We start from the raw sequence: 19,310 nt of genomic DNA on the forward strand, positions 1-19,310 counted from the left end.
TGAGCACTTATATGTAAATTACCCTAAAACTATTGCACCTGAAGAACAAAAATACAATAAAGTTCATATTTGGAAAAGCAATCTAGAGTATGATCACACCATGTAATGGTGGGGAAGCATCAGATTGATAAGGTTTCTTAAAACAACAAAGAAGAGATAAGCCTCCCAAATAGAATAACGATTTTGAAGGAAAGCTAGTTAATCGATGCTCTGGTAGCAATTTATGGAGTTACACAGTTACACTTGAGTTAATAAGAGCATATGCAAAGGACTTGGGTGACCAAATGACGTGATCAGAGAATCATGACACCATGTCAACCAAATCTCCTTCCTCTTCCTCTTCCTCTTCCTCTTCCTCTTCCTCTGAACTCTCTTCGACCATCAGTTTGTCTCTCTTCTCTTCCAAAATTGAACATGCTCTTACGTATTTTATCGGCTTCAGATTCATGGCTCCCTGTAACCTGAACAGAATCGAACATAAAATATGATCACAATAACAGAAATATTAAGTTTTTTACTGAGAAAGTGAGTAAAGAATGCACACATATTGATCTTCCAAATCTAACTGTCTCTGTAACTGCCAAGCGATTTCCATATCATGACTAACATCTTGATTAATATCAAGTCTGCTTGAGGTTCCGGTGGTGGATTTTTTCCTCTCCCATTCATCCAGAGTAAGAACTACTGGTTCTTCTGGTTTGCCTTTTCCACGTTGCTTCATGCCTTTCCCGTGCATGGATGGTTTGTCACCCCTGTCTGGTTTGCTCATTTTTTGGAGGAGTTTCTGAGCAGCAGCTTGGTTTTGTACTGGGACAGCATCTGAAACTGCAGTAGACCAGTGATTTATAAGCAAAAGCATAGCCTCAAGAGGCCAATCCCGTGCCCAAGGATTAGAGGACAGGACCTGATCAGGATCAACCTGATTTCAGAGCTAGTGACCTGTCTGCATCCAATTATGCCCACGTGGGTTAAGAAAGGACACAATTCGAAATGTAGTGGCACATCACACGCACACACAGAGAGAGCTACTAATTGCAATCTGATCTCAGTCTGGTTTCAGAAAGTTCTGAACCTCTATAACAAGATATCTCTTTTTTTTTCTGGGTAGCTAAGCTGGAGGATAGCTGACTTAGCCCAAAAATCCTTATGTTATGATAGGGAACCCAACCATCCAACCCAGCGATCTCATCAGACCCCAAGACTGATAGTTCTAAAGTATCATGCTGTCATAGGATATTCCCAGTAATTTCTTTGTATATGTAGATAACCAAGAAAATTGAACAAATATCATTTCAATATATATTCATTTTTCTTAATTTTTTTGGAGACTTTGCTACATTTTCATAAAAGTGTTAGGAGTTCTAGAGATCTCCTGAAAAGAAATCATGTTGAAAAGTTCTGGAAGTGACATTCGTAACACAGGATCAGTGCAGATCCGACCTAGAACTCTTGCAGAAAAGCTCCATAAATGACTACTCGGGACATAGGATCCAACCAAGTCTAACTAGCTGTGAGTCCTGATCCACATCAAATGGTTCAGCCTATGTCACATAGGTGTGGGTGTGAGTGCAGGTGTGGGTGCGGGTGCGGGTGCGGCGATGCGGCACTTTAAAAAAACTTGGGTGTGGGAGGGTATATATATATATATATATATATATATATAATTTTTAACAGTTAACAGCAGTAACACTAATTTTTAACAGTATTTTTTTTCAAGTCCAGATTTGGACATTTATGACCCTAGGTGCGTTGACCACACCCAGGGTCGGCTTGACTGCACCGGGTGCCGCACCCGCACCCTAGTTGCGTTGCGTCAACGCGGGTGCAGCACCCTGTTGGCCGAATCCCTGTGACATAGGGTTCAGCATATTGTCTATATTGGGTTGTATGCAGGCAGATTTGGATCAAACCTGTGCCGTCTACAACCCCATGGACAACTTTAAAATAGATGGTAGCTTGGATGAATTGACACATGACAGGTGTCAATATAGTGGACTTGGGCCTTCATTTGAAAGCGAGTCCAACTAAAGCTTAGCCAAAATAGTAGATTTGTGGGTATGAGGTCACTCAATCCGGTAATGACTTGAAAACTTATTGGCTGATTAGGTGGGTGATGTTGCTCATTGGAGTCCACAAGCAACCCTGACAGATTCCTGGGTCCATCAAGTTTATTGCCCAAATTCCTGCTTTTAAGACAGTGGATCAGATGAATATCTTACATTATTATAGTTAAAGCTAAGGATCAGGAGTGTACTTTCTTTTGGCCTGGAATTGGAACAAGTAGACTTGTCTTCAATCCTCCCTGCAATAGACTCTGTTCTGCAACCACCGCCTTGAATGTTCGCATCAGAATCATGTGTTTCATGGGCTACCTGAATGGCATTAGCTCTTACTGCATCAGAACTTACAGTTGATTCCAACTTGGGTTGAACCCTAATTTTTGAGGTTGATTCAGATGAACCTGCAAAATCAACAAAGTCTTGAGTTATTGTATACCTGAAATTCTTTACCATGTCACTATGGAGGTTGATAGATATTTTTTTTTTTTTTTGAAAGGCAGGCTGGGGTTAGGCAGACCCCTACCAGTTATACAACTATACCATTGGGTTTTGAACCTGCAACGTCCCAACACAAGGTGACGTGCACTAGCTGCTCCTACCAGACAAGCAGAGCCCCTGTTAGTAGATAATTCTTTTACAACAAATCTTCTTGTCCAAATTAAAAATAAGAGCAAAATCCCTGTTTTCCCCCATTTTTTTGTGGTTAGTCAAGAGCACAACCTCAGAGTTGTATCACTGCAAATAAAATGTGTTTTGCTGACTAACTTCCTATATGATAAGTAACCAATATGCTTTCAAGTTTGTCCTCCAAACACAAAAAATTGTGTGTTCATGTCTGCTATCTCTGCTAACCTGGCTTGTAGACTGAAGGATGCCATATACTGGTTAAGCAGTAGTCCCTGTTAAAATGTAACATATACATATATAATAATAATATTATATATTTTTCCATTTTTTATTTTTATTCTTTTTTTTATTTTTTATGTAATATATATTATCTAGTTCATATAGAACTAGATAATGTATTTTGGTCAAGTTCCGGTTGGAACTAGACCAAAACATCTAGTCGTTGGAACTAGTCCAACAGCTAGATCTAGCCGTTGGACTGGTCCAACGACTAGAAGGGAGAGCTCCTTATGAGCTCTCCCTCTTGCTCTTGTATAAATAGGGGTGCATCCCCTCTTGTAAACTTACTTCTTAAAATGTTTTTTAAGCATTTGTCTACATAAATAAAGGTGCATTGTTTATTTGTGGTTTTCTATTTTTACCCTTTTATGGATCTTGCTTAAAGTGTCTTTTAGACACTTCCTTTTTTATTGATCCGAGTGCATTCGTGGAAGACCATCATTTCATTACATGGTATCAAAGCCGCGGGATTATTAGATCTTGGAGAAAGTATGCCTCGATTTCCGTGTCCCTGTGCAAAAGGTGTGTTATCACCTTGTTCTTGCAAAGTGTTTCGTCACTTGGAGAGAAGTGTTTTATCACTTCATTGTTGGCTACAAAATGCATCATTTGAAGGGCTTCAACATCTTTGTATTGTATTTGTATCTCTTTCCCTTCTCACATCTTTTTTGTTTCTTTTCTTCCATCTTTCTTTTTTTCACCTCTTGTAAACGATGGATGACAATGATAAAGTTGTTAAAACGTGATGGCCTCCACGCTCACCTGTGCATGTTCACCTGTGCAAGAAGAAGAAAGAAGAGTAATATGGAAGAGAAGAGACTGCAGTTTCACGTCAGAACCATTCAACATGTTTTTCATAGCATTAGCTTATAAATACATTACTAATATTGTTTTAGGGTACGAAAATACCCTCTAATGAATAGCAGAAATACAACATTAGTGGAAAAGGTCCAGTATACAAGCCGGGTTTGCTACTGCCCAAACCCGACTTGGATCCAAGATCCAATAGTGTCTTCTTTTCAAAAGTGACCATCATTCCCATGAAATTAAGTGACACAAATTATGTAACGTGGGCTTCAATCATGAAGCATCACATATGGGGTAAAGGCTTATAAGAGATCGTGGATGGTTCCGATTCGGAACCCAAACTATCTCTTACCAAGAAAGAGGGAGATAAGGAGGTCCCATTATCAGAGGAGGAGAAAATCAAGGCTTTAGCCTCCTATGAAAAAAAATGGAAAGAGTGGAGAATGGGACATGCGAAAATAATGTCATGGCTTATCAATAGTGTTGACACTAAAAAATGTTCTAGTCTTGCCAAGTTTGAACATGCCGATAAGGCATGAGAATACCTTAACAATATGTATTTCCTTAAAGATATTGCACATGTGCAATCTTCAAGAGAAGGTTCGGATGATGACCCAAGGCGACAAATCAATTCGAGAATATTACAATGGGTTATCCGAACTCTGAGAAGAACTCTCTCTTTTGGAACCAAAATGGCACTATGCCGAAGATATCGAGCTTCGCCAAAAGCAACTCGATGTTAAACATTTCTACCAATTTATAACTGGGTTAAAACAGGATTTTGAATCCACAAAATCGGCCCTCCTTCACCAAGGAAAAGTTCTCACTATTGTGGAAACTATTGAAGAATTAACAATGGAGGAAAATCGACTCTGGAAAAGTTCCTCTAAAGCTGATGATGATTTTGTCCTAGCAGTATCTAGGCCTGAGAATCATACTCGCACTTTTAGGTCACCCCATTTTGGGAGACAGAATGGCGAGTTTGACAAAAGAAAATTTATTCGTCATCACTGTCATGAACTGGGGCACTATAGTCCTCAATGTCCAAAGTTAAAGAAGAGCGATGAAAAGAAGGTTGCATCAGTTGAAGTTGAGCCATAAGATGCACCTGTTTCCATAGCTCAACTAATGGAGATCCTTCAGCCTCTTCTCCAAAAGATATCTTCTTCTGTTGAAGCCTCAACTGGAGCAGCAGTCGTATCTGTATCTGATCCAGGTAACTTTCCTTGGCTTTTAGATTCTAGTGCCTCATTTCATATGACCCCAAATTTCAAATGTTTATCTGAATGTCTTAAAAATAACTCAAATATTTCAAAAGTCTTTATAGCAGATGGAGCATCTCTTGAAATAAAAGGAGTTGGAAGTTTTGAAAAACCCAAAACTTTTTGTATTCCAAAAGTTCAATATATCCCAAAACTAAATTTAAACCTTTTGTCTGTTTCTCAAATTTCTGACTATGGATGTAATATATCCTTCTCTTGTGATGGTTGCTAGATACAGGATCGCCAATCAGGGAAGTTGATTGGAGAAGGCCATAGAGAATGAGGGTTATATTACATGGACTTTTTGGAACTACCAAAGAATGTATTTTGTTTAAATGTTCAGAAATAGAAAACAAACTTATGGCACAAAAGACTTGGCCATCCTCATATGTCTAAAATCTAATATTTTCCAAGTTTGTGAAAATTTTGTAAATCTACAAATTTTTCTTGTAAAGACTACATTCTTGGTAAAATAAAAAGATTATCGTTTTCTAGTAAAACCTTTGTTTCTACAAAAACTCTTGAGTTAATACATTTGGATGTTTGGAGACCCGGACCAATTATTTCTAAAGGTGGTTATGCATATTATGTCATCTTTGTTGATGACTTTTCTAGATATATCTGGATTTATTTTCTTAAACATAAATTCAAAGTTTTTGTTCACTTTCAAATATTTCATAAAATGGTCACAAACAAATTTCGAAACAATATTTTCATTTTTCGCACATATTCAGGGGGAGAATTTATGTATGGAGAATTTAAAAACTATCTTAATTCATATGGCATTATTCATCAATGATCTTGCCCAAACACCCCTCAACAAAATGGTCTTGCAGAACGCAAACATCGCCACATTATGGAGACCACTCAGACCTTGCTAATAACAAGTCAAGTACCAAAAGGGTTTTAGGCCGACTCTAACTACCACTTATCTCATCAATAGAATGTCATCTTCTTCTTTAGAAAATATATCTCCAATTGAAAAACTTTATGATTTAGCTTCGGACTACTCCAGATCAAGAGTGCTTGGTTGCCAATGTTTTGTATTTACAAACAAAAACGATAAATTCTCCCATCGTGCAATCCCATGTGCCTTTTTAGGATATATTGAAAATCAAGAAGGGTACAGATGCTATGATCTTCAAAATAATAAATTATGTGCCAAGAAATGTGACTTTTCTTGAAAAAAAAATTCTTTAAAAGTGAAAAATCCAAAGATTTTCCTGAATATTTCTTTTAAATTGATTTAACTTCAAAATCCAATGAAGAGGATTTTGAATGTAACTTTGACAATAATCAAAGTCCTACTATCTCTTAAAATGATACTGAAGGCCAAACCAGTAGGGATGTTCGTTTACAGTATTCAAGACGAAGAATTGATCAGCAACGCCCTCTATGTGCATTGGAAAGATTTTCTGAAGTTCCTCCTCGCAGAACTTTTAGAATTTCTAGACCTCCAGGAAAATTTGTCTCTTATGAATCTTTTTCACCCTCGTATAGGGCAGCCCTTGCATTAATTCAATCCTACGTTGAACCTTCCTCATACTTTGAAGCCAAAAATCATGTAAAATGGATTGAAGCTATGAAAACAGAATTAGATGCATTAGAGAAGGTCAAAACTTGGTTCATCCAAGACTCGCCTCTTAAAAAGAAACCTATAAGATGTAGATGGGTCTATAAAGTCAAAACCAAAAGTGATGGGACCCTAGAAAGATATAAGGCACGACTCGTGGCCAAAGGTTATGCTCAAGAGTATGGCATTGACTACGAAGAAACTTTTGCACCTGTAGCCCGAATGACCATTGTTCGAACTTTAATCGTTTTAGATTCTGTCAAAAAATGACCTATATTTCAAATGGACGTCAAAAATGTTTTTTTAAATGGAAGTCTTGTTGAAAAACTTTTTAGTGTTCAACCAGATGATAATAGGTTGAGAGTTTTTGGCTGTAAATGTTTTTTTTTAATGAAAAAAGTGACAAACTCTCAACAAAATCCATCCCTTGTGTTTTTATTAGTTATGTTGAGAATAAAAAAGAATTTAGGTGTTATGATGTTAAAAATAATAAATTATATATTTCAAGAAATGTTTATTTTGTTGAAAAAAAAAGTTATTTTGACTCTAGCATGCCTAAGGAAGATAATAAATATTCATTTCTTTTGTATTTATTGCCTAAAGAAAATATTGATGATGATGTTGATGTGCTTGATCAAGAAGAGAATGTTACCAATTTGGAACCTCCAGCATATGATGTCAATGATGACCATAATGAGAATGTCATTTCCGAAGTTGAACCTCCTATCCTCACTTATTCAAGAAGAACCACTGAGAACCAACCTAGTGCCTCAGGTAGAACAAGATGCAACTTCCAACCATAGGAGATCTACTAGAACTTTGAGACCTCTCGATCGATTTGTATCCTAAGAGTCTTTCTCTCATCAACATAGGACATGTTTAGCTCGCATATACTTCTATTTTGAACCCAAGACTTATGATCAAGCTAAAGATCTTCCAGAATGGGTCGAAGCCATGAAGATTGAGTTGTAAGCATTACAAAGATCCAATTGTGAAATTACCAAATGGGAAAAAGCGAATAAGATGTACATAGGTATATAAGGTCAAAACGAAAAGTTATGGAACATTAGAAAGGCACAAAGCCAAATTAGTTAACGAGGGATATTGATGCAATCGACTATAGGAGTCGGGTCGCAAGCGCACTTACACTTTACTTTCTAATGCGGAAGCGATTTTTGAATCTTTATACAAGGTGTCAATTTTGAAAATACTTTCAAATTCTATGAGATCATCAAATTTGTTCACGCAGGCTTGGCCTGTCCAATATATATATATATATATATATATATATATATATATATATATATATATATATATATATATATATATATATATTGTTATATATATATATTGTTAAAATATATGTAATCAATATATTTATATATATATATATGTTTATCACACACTACCCGATAAGGGGTAGTTCTGTAAACTCGCCCAATAGGGGCATTGTAGTCTTTTGTACTTTTCTTCTTTTTCCTTTTTTTCTTATTTATTTTTTGTTTCTTTTTTGTGCTTTTTGTGCATTAAATGCACAGCCATTGGGGGCCCCAACAAAGAGTCGTTGGGAGCCCAACGACTCCTTGTTGGGACTCCCAATGGTCCCTCTCTCTCTATTTTCTCTAACTCTCCCTCACCTCTCTCTTGCCAATAAATAAGTGGGGTCTCCCCCTTTGTAATGTGTGGCTTTTACAAGCCTCTTTGTGCCTTTATAAGATTTTATGCTTTCTAGCCATTATTGGCTTTTGTGTATGTCCTCTTTTGGACTTGTTCTTTGATTTCTATGTGTGAATGTCCATTGTAGGACATACTTTCCTTTTTCGCATATTTCATTACATGGTATCAAAGCCTTGGTTGTGCTCTTGATTCATATAGCTAGTTTTCTAGGTATTCCTCTCTCTTGGTTTGTCCTTCATTCTTGATTATATAATGGAAGGAGAACAAAAGATTGATCTCTCCTTCATGATGTGGGCCGCCACCATGGAGAACAATCTCAAAGGTAAAAAGCTTTGGGGATATGTTATGGGCACCGTTAGGGAACCTCAACTTCAACTTACGAAAATGGATGGTGATCAAGAAAAAGCTCTTGAAGGAAATGCTCGCATGAAGGCTATTGAAGATCACCAATCGAAGGTAGAAGATTGGGAAAGTAAGCATGCAAAAATTCTTGCATGGTTCATGAACAACGTGAAGCTAAAGATTTGCGCCAACATTGCTAAATTTCGCCTAGCAAATGAAGCATGGTTCTTTATGAAAGGTATGTATACCCAAAAAGACCTTGCTCGTCAATTCTTTATCCAAGAAAAAATATGTATCATTAAGCAAGGTGAAATGAGTGTAAGAGATTACTATAGCACTCTTGGATCCTTATGGGATGAGCTATCCCTTCTTGAACCCAAATGAAATTTGAAAACCAGGTAAGTTTCAAGAAGCCTCTTAAAAACTTCAGCTACTAAGAGAAAAGATCAATCACCAACAACTTAAAATCATATGATATTTACACAAAAAACCAGAAGACTACACAAGTAAAAGGACACAACAACCACCAAACCCCCGGGAAGAAAACCTGAAAAAACAAAAACGAAATCTAGTGAAGATGTGGAAATGAGAAGAGAACAAATGGAAAAAGAACATTTTTTCCAATTTTTACATGGGCTTAGGCCCGAATATGAACAAGTTAGATCCTCCCTTCTTCATAGATTTAAACCTCTTTCATTGGAAGATGTCATAGCCGAAATATGCCAAGAAGAAACACGTCTTGGCATGATTAAAGAAGGAGATGAAGTTCTTGCCGTGTCTAAACCCGGCAATCATATGAAAGCTTATAAGCCTCCACACTTTGGGAGGCAAAATAACTATAATGGCAATTATAGGAAAGCCATTTGCCATCATTGTCAAGAACCGGGTCATATAAGACCTAATTGTCCGAAGATAAATGAACCTCCAAAAGGTAAAGTTGCTATTATTGAAGAAATTTCACAAAAGAAGGAGGAGCCAATGAAAGGGAAAGAATCATTTTCTCTTGCTCAACTATCCGAAGCACTTCAAATTCTACTCAAATCGCCGTCAACTTCGGGAGCCGCCATTGCCTCTTCCTCTCCTTCAGGTATGCCTTCTTGGATTCTTGATTCTGGAGCATCCTTTCATATGACCCCTATTGAAAATGGACTATCCAATGTATGTAGCAACTCCCAAAATTCGTTTGTTTCCACCGCCGATGGTACCTCTTTACAAGTTAAAAGTTTTGGAACTTTAAACTTTTCAAAAGATTTTTTTGTGCCAAACGTAAGGGTAGTACCTCAACTTAATTTAAATCTTTTATCTGTTTCTCAAATATGTGATCATGGATGTGAAATCTCCTTCTCAACCAAGGATTGCTCTATACAGGATCTCCAGTCCGAGAAGCGGATTGGGCAAAACCATAGGAGGGGAGATCTCTACTACATAAACAATTTGAAACTTCCCACTAACTCATTTTGTAATCATGTCCAAGATAAAAATATTGAAACTTGGCAGCAAAGACTTGGACATCCAAGCTTCTCAAAAATGTACTCATTTCCTTTTGGAAAGAAATTTTGTAATGAGAAACATTTTGTTTGCAAGAGTTGTATTTTTGGAAAAATGAAATCCACCCCTTTTCCAAATAGGACATTTGTGTCCAAAAGACCCTTTGAATTAGTCCATTCGGATGTTTGGGGTCCTTCTCCGGTCATATCAAAAGGAGGATACTCATATTATGTTACTTTCATTGATGACCACACTCGATATGTGTGGATCTATTTTCTAAATCTAAAATCCGAAGTTTTTAACTTCTTTAAAAAAATTCATATGATTGTCAAAAACCAATTTTCAAGTAATATCTCCATTCTTCGATCCGATTCCGGTGGAGAATATCTATCAAATGAATTTCAAGAATACTTAGAAATCAATGGCATTTGTCATCAAAGGTCATGTCCTAGGACTCCTCAACAAAACGGTCTAGCCGAAAGAAAACATAGACACATCTTGGAAACCACTAGGACTCTTCTCATTTCCAAAGAAATTCTAAAATGCTATTGGGCCGAAGCCGCCTTAACTTCCACTTATTTAATAAATAGAATGATATCCTCATCTCTACAAAATATATCTCCATATGAAAAACTCTTTGAAAGAACAACCGATTTTAATAGATTAAGAATTTTTGGGTGTAAGTGTTTTGTCCTTACACATAAAAGAGATAAGTTATCTCCCAAAGCTATCAAATGTGTGCTCTTAGGATACGAAGAAAATCAAAAAGGTTTTAGGTGCTTCGACCCCAAAAGCAACAAACTATATGTATCCAAAGATGTTACCTTTTTAGAAAATGAGAACGGCTTTGAGAAAAATAAAGATATTGATGAAAACAAATATGCTTTCTTATTTGATCTTCTCTCTCAAGAAGATGTGACTCCTCACGAAGAGGAAGTTCCTAATGATTTAGAGGATACTCCTCTTAGTAATGTTGAAAATGGAAGTAATAATTTTGAGAATAGGTCTATTCAAACCTATGCTAGGCGTGGTCAAGAAGCTCCCATAAGTGCTTTAGAAAAATATTCTCAAAATTCCAACATAGAAGAAACCTCTTTAAGGAGATCTAGCCGAATCTCCAATCCTCCTAATAGGTTTGTTTCCTATGAGTCCCTAACACCTAAATATAGGGCATGCCTAATTGCATTACACTCTTATCATGAACAATCACACTATAATGAAGCCAAAAACATTCCTCAATGGGTTGAAGCCATGAAACTAGAACTTAGTGCCCTTGAAAAGGCTAAAACTTGGGAAATAACTTTGTTACCCACTGGAAAGAAGTCTATTGGATGTAGATGGGTCTTCAAAATTAAAACTAAAAGTGATGGGTCATTAGAACGTTATAAAGCTAGGTTGGTAGCCAAAGGATATGCTCAAGAGTACGGAATAGACTATGAAGAAACCTTCGCTCCCGTAGCTAGGATGACTAGTGTTAGGACTCTTATTGCGGTTGCATCCGTTAAAAAATGGCCTATCTATCAATTGGATGTTAAGAACGCATTTCTTAATGGCGAACTAAGTGAAGAGGTCTATATGGATCCTCCACCAGAAGTATCTATTGGTGAAAATAAAATTCTTAAACTTAAAAAGGCACTATATGGGTTAAAACAAGCTCCAAAGGCTTGGCATGACAAATTTAGCAATATAATGACTAGCTTAAATTTCCGTTCATGTTATACTGACACTGCGTTGTTTGTGAAAAGTGCAGGGTCCTCTGTAGTAATTCTACTACTATATGTTGATGATATGATCAATCACTGGAAGTGATGAGCAAGGAATCCATGATATTAAGAAAATTTTGACATGTCTGACCTTGGTTTCTTAAGATATTTTCTAGGTATTGAAGTTGCATATTCTCCCCGAGGGTATATTCTCTCTCATATGAAACTTGTCGCTGACATTTGTTCCAAGCCTGAAATTTCGGATGATAAGAAGACAGAAACCCCTGAGGTTATCAATGCAAAGCTAAGACTGGAAGATGGGACACTTCTCGAGAATCCTACTCCGTACCGTCAACTCGTTGGGTCTCTGACATACTTATCCATCACTCGGCCAGACATAGCTCATGCAGTTCACTCCGTCAGTCAGTTTCAACATGCACCCATAACTGTGCACATGAGTGCAGTCTTAAGGATTGTCAGATATATTAAAAACACCATAACTAAGGGAGTTTTTCTTTCCTCTTCATCATCTCTTGATTTAATTGCTTATACAGATGCTGATTGGAGAGGAAATCCCAATGATAGAGTCTCAACCACTGGTTTTTGTGTTTTCCTAGGTGACTCTATGATTTCTTGGAGATGCAAGAAGCAGCACAAAGTGTCATTGTCCTCAACAGAAGCGGAGTATCGTGCAATGGCCACTACAACCATGGAGCTTGTGTGGCTTAAAAGTTTCCTCAGTGATATGGGCATCATCATCTCAGTTCCTTCGAAGATGTGTTGCGATAACAAGAGTGTTATCTATATTGCAAGCAATCACACCTTTCATGAGCGTACTAAACACATAGAGATGGATTGCCACTATGTTCGAGATGAATACCTAAAAGGCACCATAGCATTGCCCTACGTCATATCCGAGTACCAGTTGGCGGATTTCTTCACCAAAGCCCTTGTTGCTCCTCATTTCATGTTTCTTCTCAACAAGCTTTCGGTTGTATCCCCGTAAAGCTTGAGGGAGGGTGTTAAAATATATGTAATCAATATATTTATATACATATATATATGTTTATCACACACTACCCGATAAGGGGTAGTTCTGTAAACTCGCCCAATAGGGGCATTGTAGTCTTTTTTTACTTTTCTTCTTTTTCTTTTTTCTTTTTTCTTTTTCCTTTTTTTCTTATTTATTTTTTGTTTCTTTTTTGTGCTTTTTGTGCATTAAATGCACAGCCATTGGGGGCCCCAACAAAGAGTCGTTGGGCCCCCAACGGTCACAATTGTGACCGTTGGGAGCCCAACGACTCCTTGTTGGGACTCCCAATGGTCCCTCTCTCTCTATTTTCTCTAACTCTCCCTCACCTCTCTCTTGCCTATAAATAAGTGGGGTCTCCCCTTTTGTAATGTGTGGCTTTTACGCCTCTTTGTGCCTTTATAAGATTTTATGCTTTCTACCCATTATTGGCTTTTGTGTATGTCTTCTTTTGGACTTGTTCTTTGATTTCTATGTGTGAATGTCCATTGTAGGACATACTTTCCTTTTCCGCATATTTCATTACATATATATATATAGTTGTACATGACCTGCAAAAAAAGAATACTCTAATATTCCACTCTCCAACTTCCACTAAACTACAATATCTCAAATAAAGTGACACTTTAATAATGCTTTTAATAAATTCGTTGAAGAAACACTTGCAGTCACCACACATGCATAAACAAATAATATGACAATCAGTTTTGAATTTACACGTCAGTTCAAAGTATATCGCATGGGTATTGACATGAGTCAGGGGGTCAAATCAGATCAGGCAGACTGATTTTGGTTGAGCTGGATATGTGCAACCTATGGAGCAAAAATAGTCAACATCTGGCGTTTGAGGTTCACTGCTGGACCTAAAGGGGGGGAATCGATGATTCTGGAAGTACAGCACAAAATGCACCAGATTCAAGGACAGGTCAAACGACGAGTTGCAAATGAAGGCAAATAAACCCAGGGAAAAACGCTATCAGTGTTTTCCTCTGTGGTACCTATTTTCAGAAAGGGAACTCAAGTAGCGCACCATGTTGGCAGAAATGATTTCAAGAAACCCAAAAAAAAACACAACAGACCACCTGTTAAAATGTAACATGTAATACATATATAATATACATATTATTAATAAAATAATAATATAATATATAAATATAGTTTTTATTTATTTTATTTTTTTTCTTCTTTTCTTTTATTCTTTCTTTTTATTTTCTAGTTTATTTTGAACTAGTTGGTCAAGATCTAGTTAGATCTTGACCATTTTTATAGTCGTACGGCTACAAATAGAGCCGTTGGAAGTCCAACGGCTCTTAGGAAGAGCTATCTAAGAGCTCTTCCCACCTCACTCTCCTCTTGTATATATATATATATGGGTGACACCCCCCCCCTTTGTATCTCAATGCTTTTTAAGCATCTCTTGTGAATAAATAAATATTTATTATTTTAGTGTGTTCTTCCATTTTTTACCCTTTTATGGGTTATGCTTGAGGTGTCCCCAATAGACACTCTTATGAAGGTTTATCGTGCTTTTGTTAAAGACCACCATTTCATTACATGGTATCAAAGCCTTAAAGAACTTTCGATCTTGAAGATTCTTGCCTCGTTTTCCGTGCTCCCCTTGCAAAGAGTGTTTTATCCTCTTGTTCGTGACTCAAAGGATCGTTTTAGAGAAGGAATGAACTTTAGAGGAAGCTTAGCTACGAAATTTTGTGATTGTGATCATTCTTCTCCTTATCTTTTTTTCTCTCTTCTTTTTCTTCTATCATATATTCTTTCTTTTTCACACCCTTGTAAAAGATGGATGACAATGATAAGACCACGGTAATACCCATGAAATTAAATGACACCAACTATGTAATGTGGGATTCAATCATGAAGCACCACATTTGGAGAAAAGGGTTGTGGGGTATAGTTGATGGTTCTGATTCGAAACCAAAACTAATTCTCACAAAAGTTGAGAATGACAAAAAAGTACCTCTCACGGAAGGAGAAAAGAACAAGGCGTTGGCAACCCATGAGAAAAACTGGAAAGAATGAAAAATAGGGCATGCCAAAATTATGTCATAGCTAATTAATATTGTTGACAACAAAAAATTGCGCTAGTCTTGCTAAATTTAAGCATGCCGATAAAGCTTGAGAATATCTTAAAAAATATGTATTCCCTCAAAGATATTGCACATGTGTGCAATTTACAAGACAAAGTTCAAACGATGACTCAAAAGGACAAAACTATTAGAGAATATTACAATGAGTTATCCGAACTTGAGAGAAATTGGCTCTTCTTGAGCCAAAATGGCATTATTCCGAAGATATCGAGCTTTACCAAAATCAACTCGGTATGGAACATTTTTATCTATTTATAAACGGTTTAAGATTGAAATTTGAGTCGACCAAATCGACTCTTCTACATCATGGAAAAGTTTTCTCTATTATTGAAACTATAGAGGAACTAACTATGGAGGAAAAGAGACTTAGAAAGAATACTCCAAAAACTGAAGATGACTTCGTTCTAGTTGTGTCTCGACCGGGTAACTATGTGTGCACTTAAAGGCCTCCTCACTTGGGTAGACAAGGTGGTAATTTTGACAAAAAAAAGTCATTTGTCATCATTGTCATGAACCGAGGCACTATAAGTCTCAATGTCCTAAGCTCAAGAGAAGAGACAAAAAGAAAGCTGCATCGGTCATATCAGAATCGAAAGATCAAGATGCACAGATTTCTATGGCTCAATTGATGAAAATTCTTCAACCTCTTCTCAAGGGAGCATCCTCCTCAACTAAAGCCTCAACTGAAGCAGTTATTTCATCATTCTTCGATCTCGATAACTTTCCTTGGCTCCGTGATTCTGGTGCTTATTTTCATATGACCCCAAATGTCAATAGCTTATCCGAATGTCTTAAAAGTAACTCAAGTGTGTTAAAAGTTTTCACAACTAATGGGACCTCTCTTGAAATAGAAAAAATAGGAAATTTTGAAAAACTTCTTAAAACAAAGAAAATTTTTATCTCAAAAGTTAGATATATTTCTCAAATATCCGATTATGGGTGTAATATCTCATCTTCTCATAGTTGTTCGATACAGGATCGTCAGTCAGGAAAACTGATTAGGGAAAGCCATAGAAAATGAGGACTTTATTACATGGATTTTTTAGAATTTCCTAAGAATGCTTTTTGTTATAATGTTCAGAAACTAAAGTTGGACTTATGACACAAAAGACTTGGTCATCCTCATATGTCTAAAATCCTATATTTTTCAAGTTAATGAAAATTTTGTAATTCTGAAAGTTTTACTTGTAAAGACTGTATCCTTGGCAAAATGAAAAGATTATTATTTCATGATAGAACTTTTGTTTCCTTTAGGCCACTTGAATTAATACATTCGGATGTTTGGGGTCCTGCACCAATTATTTCAAAAGGTGGATATGCATATTATGTTATTTTTGTCGATGATTATTCTAGGCATAGTTGTACTTCCTTAAGTACAAATATGAGGTTTTTTCACATTTTCAAACTTTTCATAAAATGGTTAAAAATAAATTTTAAAATGATATTTTCATTTTTGGCACTGATTAAGGGGAGAATTTATGTCCAAAGAATCCAAAGACTATCTCAACTTACATGGCATTATACACCAAAGGTTTTGTCCACACACACAACAACAACAAAATGGCCTAGCCGAACATAAACATCGACACGTCATGGAAACTACTAGGACCTTACTAATAGCAAATCAAGTTCCAAAAGAGTTTTGGGCGGAAGTTGCCCTAACTGCTACCTATCTTATTAATCGAATGCAATATTCTTCTTTGAAAAACATACTCCAATTGAAAAACTTATCTACTGATCTCTTGATTATTCTAGATTAAGAGTCTTTGGATGTAAGTGTTTTGTTTTCACCAATAAGAATGACAAACTCTCTCCTCGTGTGATTCTTTGTACTTTATTAGGATATGCCGATAATAAAAAAGGCTATATGTGTTTTGATTTCTAAAATAGAAAATTATATGTATCAAGAAATGTATCTTTCCTAGAGAGAAAGTTCTTTTAAAGTCAAAAAACCCAAAGAAGTCACTGAATATTCCTTTTAATAGATTTGACTTCAAAATCCAATGAATGGGATCTTGAATGTGACTTTGACAATGATCAAAGTCCTATTGTTATTGAACACGGTGATGATACTGAAGAGCAAACACATAGGGATGTTAGTCTACAATATTCAAGACGTAGAGGGTCAAATCTTCCATATGCATTAGAAAAATATTCCGAAGTATCAACCAGAAGGTCATCTAGAATTTCTAGACCTCCTAAAAAATTTATGTCATACGAATCATTTTCACCTGCATACAGGGCAGTTATTGCATTAATACAATCATATGTAAAACCGGCATTCTATTCTCAAGCCAAAAACCATATAGAATAGGTAGAAGTCATGAAAACAAAATTTGACGCATTAGAAAAGGCTAACACTTGGACCATTCAAAATATTCTTTCAGGTAAGAAACCTATAGGCTGTCGATGGGTCTACAAAGTTAAAACCAAAAGTGATAGAACTCTTGAAAGGTATAAAGCCCGATTAGTAGCCAAAGGGTATACCCAAGAGTATGGCATCGATTATGAAAAAACTTTTGCCCTAGTGGATCATATGACCACTTGAAGAACATTAATAGCTTTGGCCTCCATTAGAAAATGGTCAATATTTCAAATGGATGTCAAAAATGCTTTTCTCAATGAAAATCTAATTGAAGAAGTGTACATGGAAGCCCAACCTAGTACTAGTATCCCTAAGAGTAAATCTCTTTGTTCAGAAAAAGCTCTTTATGGTCTTAAACAAGCACCAAAAGCCTGGTATGATACATTTAGTTATGTTATGATTGATATTAGTTTTCGATCTTGTTTGACTGACACTACTTTGTTTATTAAGAATTTGGATACAGGGATTATTCTTCTTCTTCTCTATGCGGATGACATGATCATCACCGGATGCGACAAACAGGGAGTTTAAAACACTAAAAAGCTTCTTAAAACTCATTTTGAAATGACTGGTTTAGGTTTATTGAGATATTTCTTAGGAATTGAAGTTGCTCATTCCCCTCATGGGTATTTGATATCTCAATCTAAATTTGCTTTTGATATTATTTTCAGGTCTGCACTTACAGATGATAAGAAAGTGGACACTCCAGAAGTTGTCAACGTTAAAATGTGAATTGATGATGGAGAACCTCTTGATGATCCCACTTTTTACAAACAGTTGATCGGAGCATTTTCCTATCTTTCTATTACTAGACCAGACATAGCACACGTTGTACACACAGCTAGTCAGTTTCAACATGCTCTCACCTCTGTTCACATGGGAGCCATTTTACGTATTATTAAATACATAAAGTCTTCTCTTTCACGAGGCCTTTTCTTGTCTACTTTATCTTCGTTAGATTTAATTGCTTATATTGATGTTGACTGGGGAGGTGATCCCAATAATCGACACTAAACCACTAGTTTTTATGTTTTCTTAGGTGAATTCTTAATTTCATGGCAGTGCAAAAAGCAATAAAAGGTCTCTCTCTCATCCACTGAAGCTAAATACCGAGACATGGCAACCACGACCATGAAAGTAATTTGGCTCAGGCATCTACTTATTGACATGAGAGTTGAAGCAACACAAGCTTCACAAATGTGCTCTGACAACAAGAGTGTAATCTATATTGCAAGCAACAGAACATTTCATGAACACACCAAACATATTAAGATGAATTGTCACTATGTCAGAGAGGAATATCTACATGAGACCATTGATCTGTCATATGTTACATCAGAGTATCAATTACCAGACTTCTTCACCAAACCTCTCGCTGCTCCCCAATTTCACTTCTTCTTAAACAAACTTTCGCTCATTGTACTGTAAGTTTGAGGGGGAATGTTAAAATATAACATGTAATACATATATAATATATATTATTAATAAAATAATAATATAATATATAAATATATTTTTTATTTGTTTTATTTTTTGCTTCTTTTCTTTTATTCTTTCTTTTTATTTTCTAGTTCATTTTGAACTAGTTGGTCAAGATCTAGTTAGATCTTGACCATTTTTATAGTTGTTGAACATAGTCCAACGACTACAAATAGAGCCATTGGACTAGGTCCAACGACTCTTAAGAAGAGCTCTTCCCACCTCACTCTCTTCTTGTATATATATGGGTGACCCCCTCCTTTGTATGTCAATACTTTTTAAGCATCTCTTGTGAAGAAATAAATATTTATTATTTTAGTGTGTTCTTCCATTTTTACCCTTTTATGGGTTGTGCTTGAGGTGTCTCCAATAGACACCATTTTGAAGGTTTCTCGTGCTTTTGTGGAAGACCACCATTTCATTATACCACCAAATCAGTTCTAGACACGTTAGAGCAGATTTTCCACTTTACACAAATCACAGATCAGTAAAAACATTAGCATTAACAGATAT

General features: G+C 36.2%; 1 protein-coding gene across 1 annotated transcript in view; it reads right to left on the minus strand.

Moving 5' to 3' along the window:
• Positions 1–16: 16 nt before the first annotated feature.
• Positions 17–19,310, minus strand: part of LOC149815183 (tudor domain protein (DUF1767)) — a 69,561-nt gene continuing 50,267 nt past the window's right edge. Inside the window, exons 4-6 of the mRNA XM_089989030.1 lie at positions 2,255–2,461; positions 545–825; positions 17–461 (exon numbers count right to left, since the gene is read on the minus strand). Coding sequence (XP_089845156.1) covers positions 315–461; positions 545–825; positions 2,255–2,461 — 635 coding nt within the window. The 3' untranslated portion in view covers positions 17–314. The remainder of the gene's footprint in view (positions 462–544; positions 826–2,254; positions 2,462–19,310) is intronic.

The sequence above is a fragment of the Nuphar pumila genome, chromosome 15 (genome assembly GCF_984573655.1).
Source record: "Nuphar pumila chromosome 15, dmNupPumi1.hap1.1, whole genome shotgun sequence".
NCBI lineage: Eukaryota > Viridiplantae > Streptophyta > Magnoliopsida > Nymphaeales > Nymphaeaceae > Nuphar > Nuphar pumila.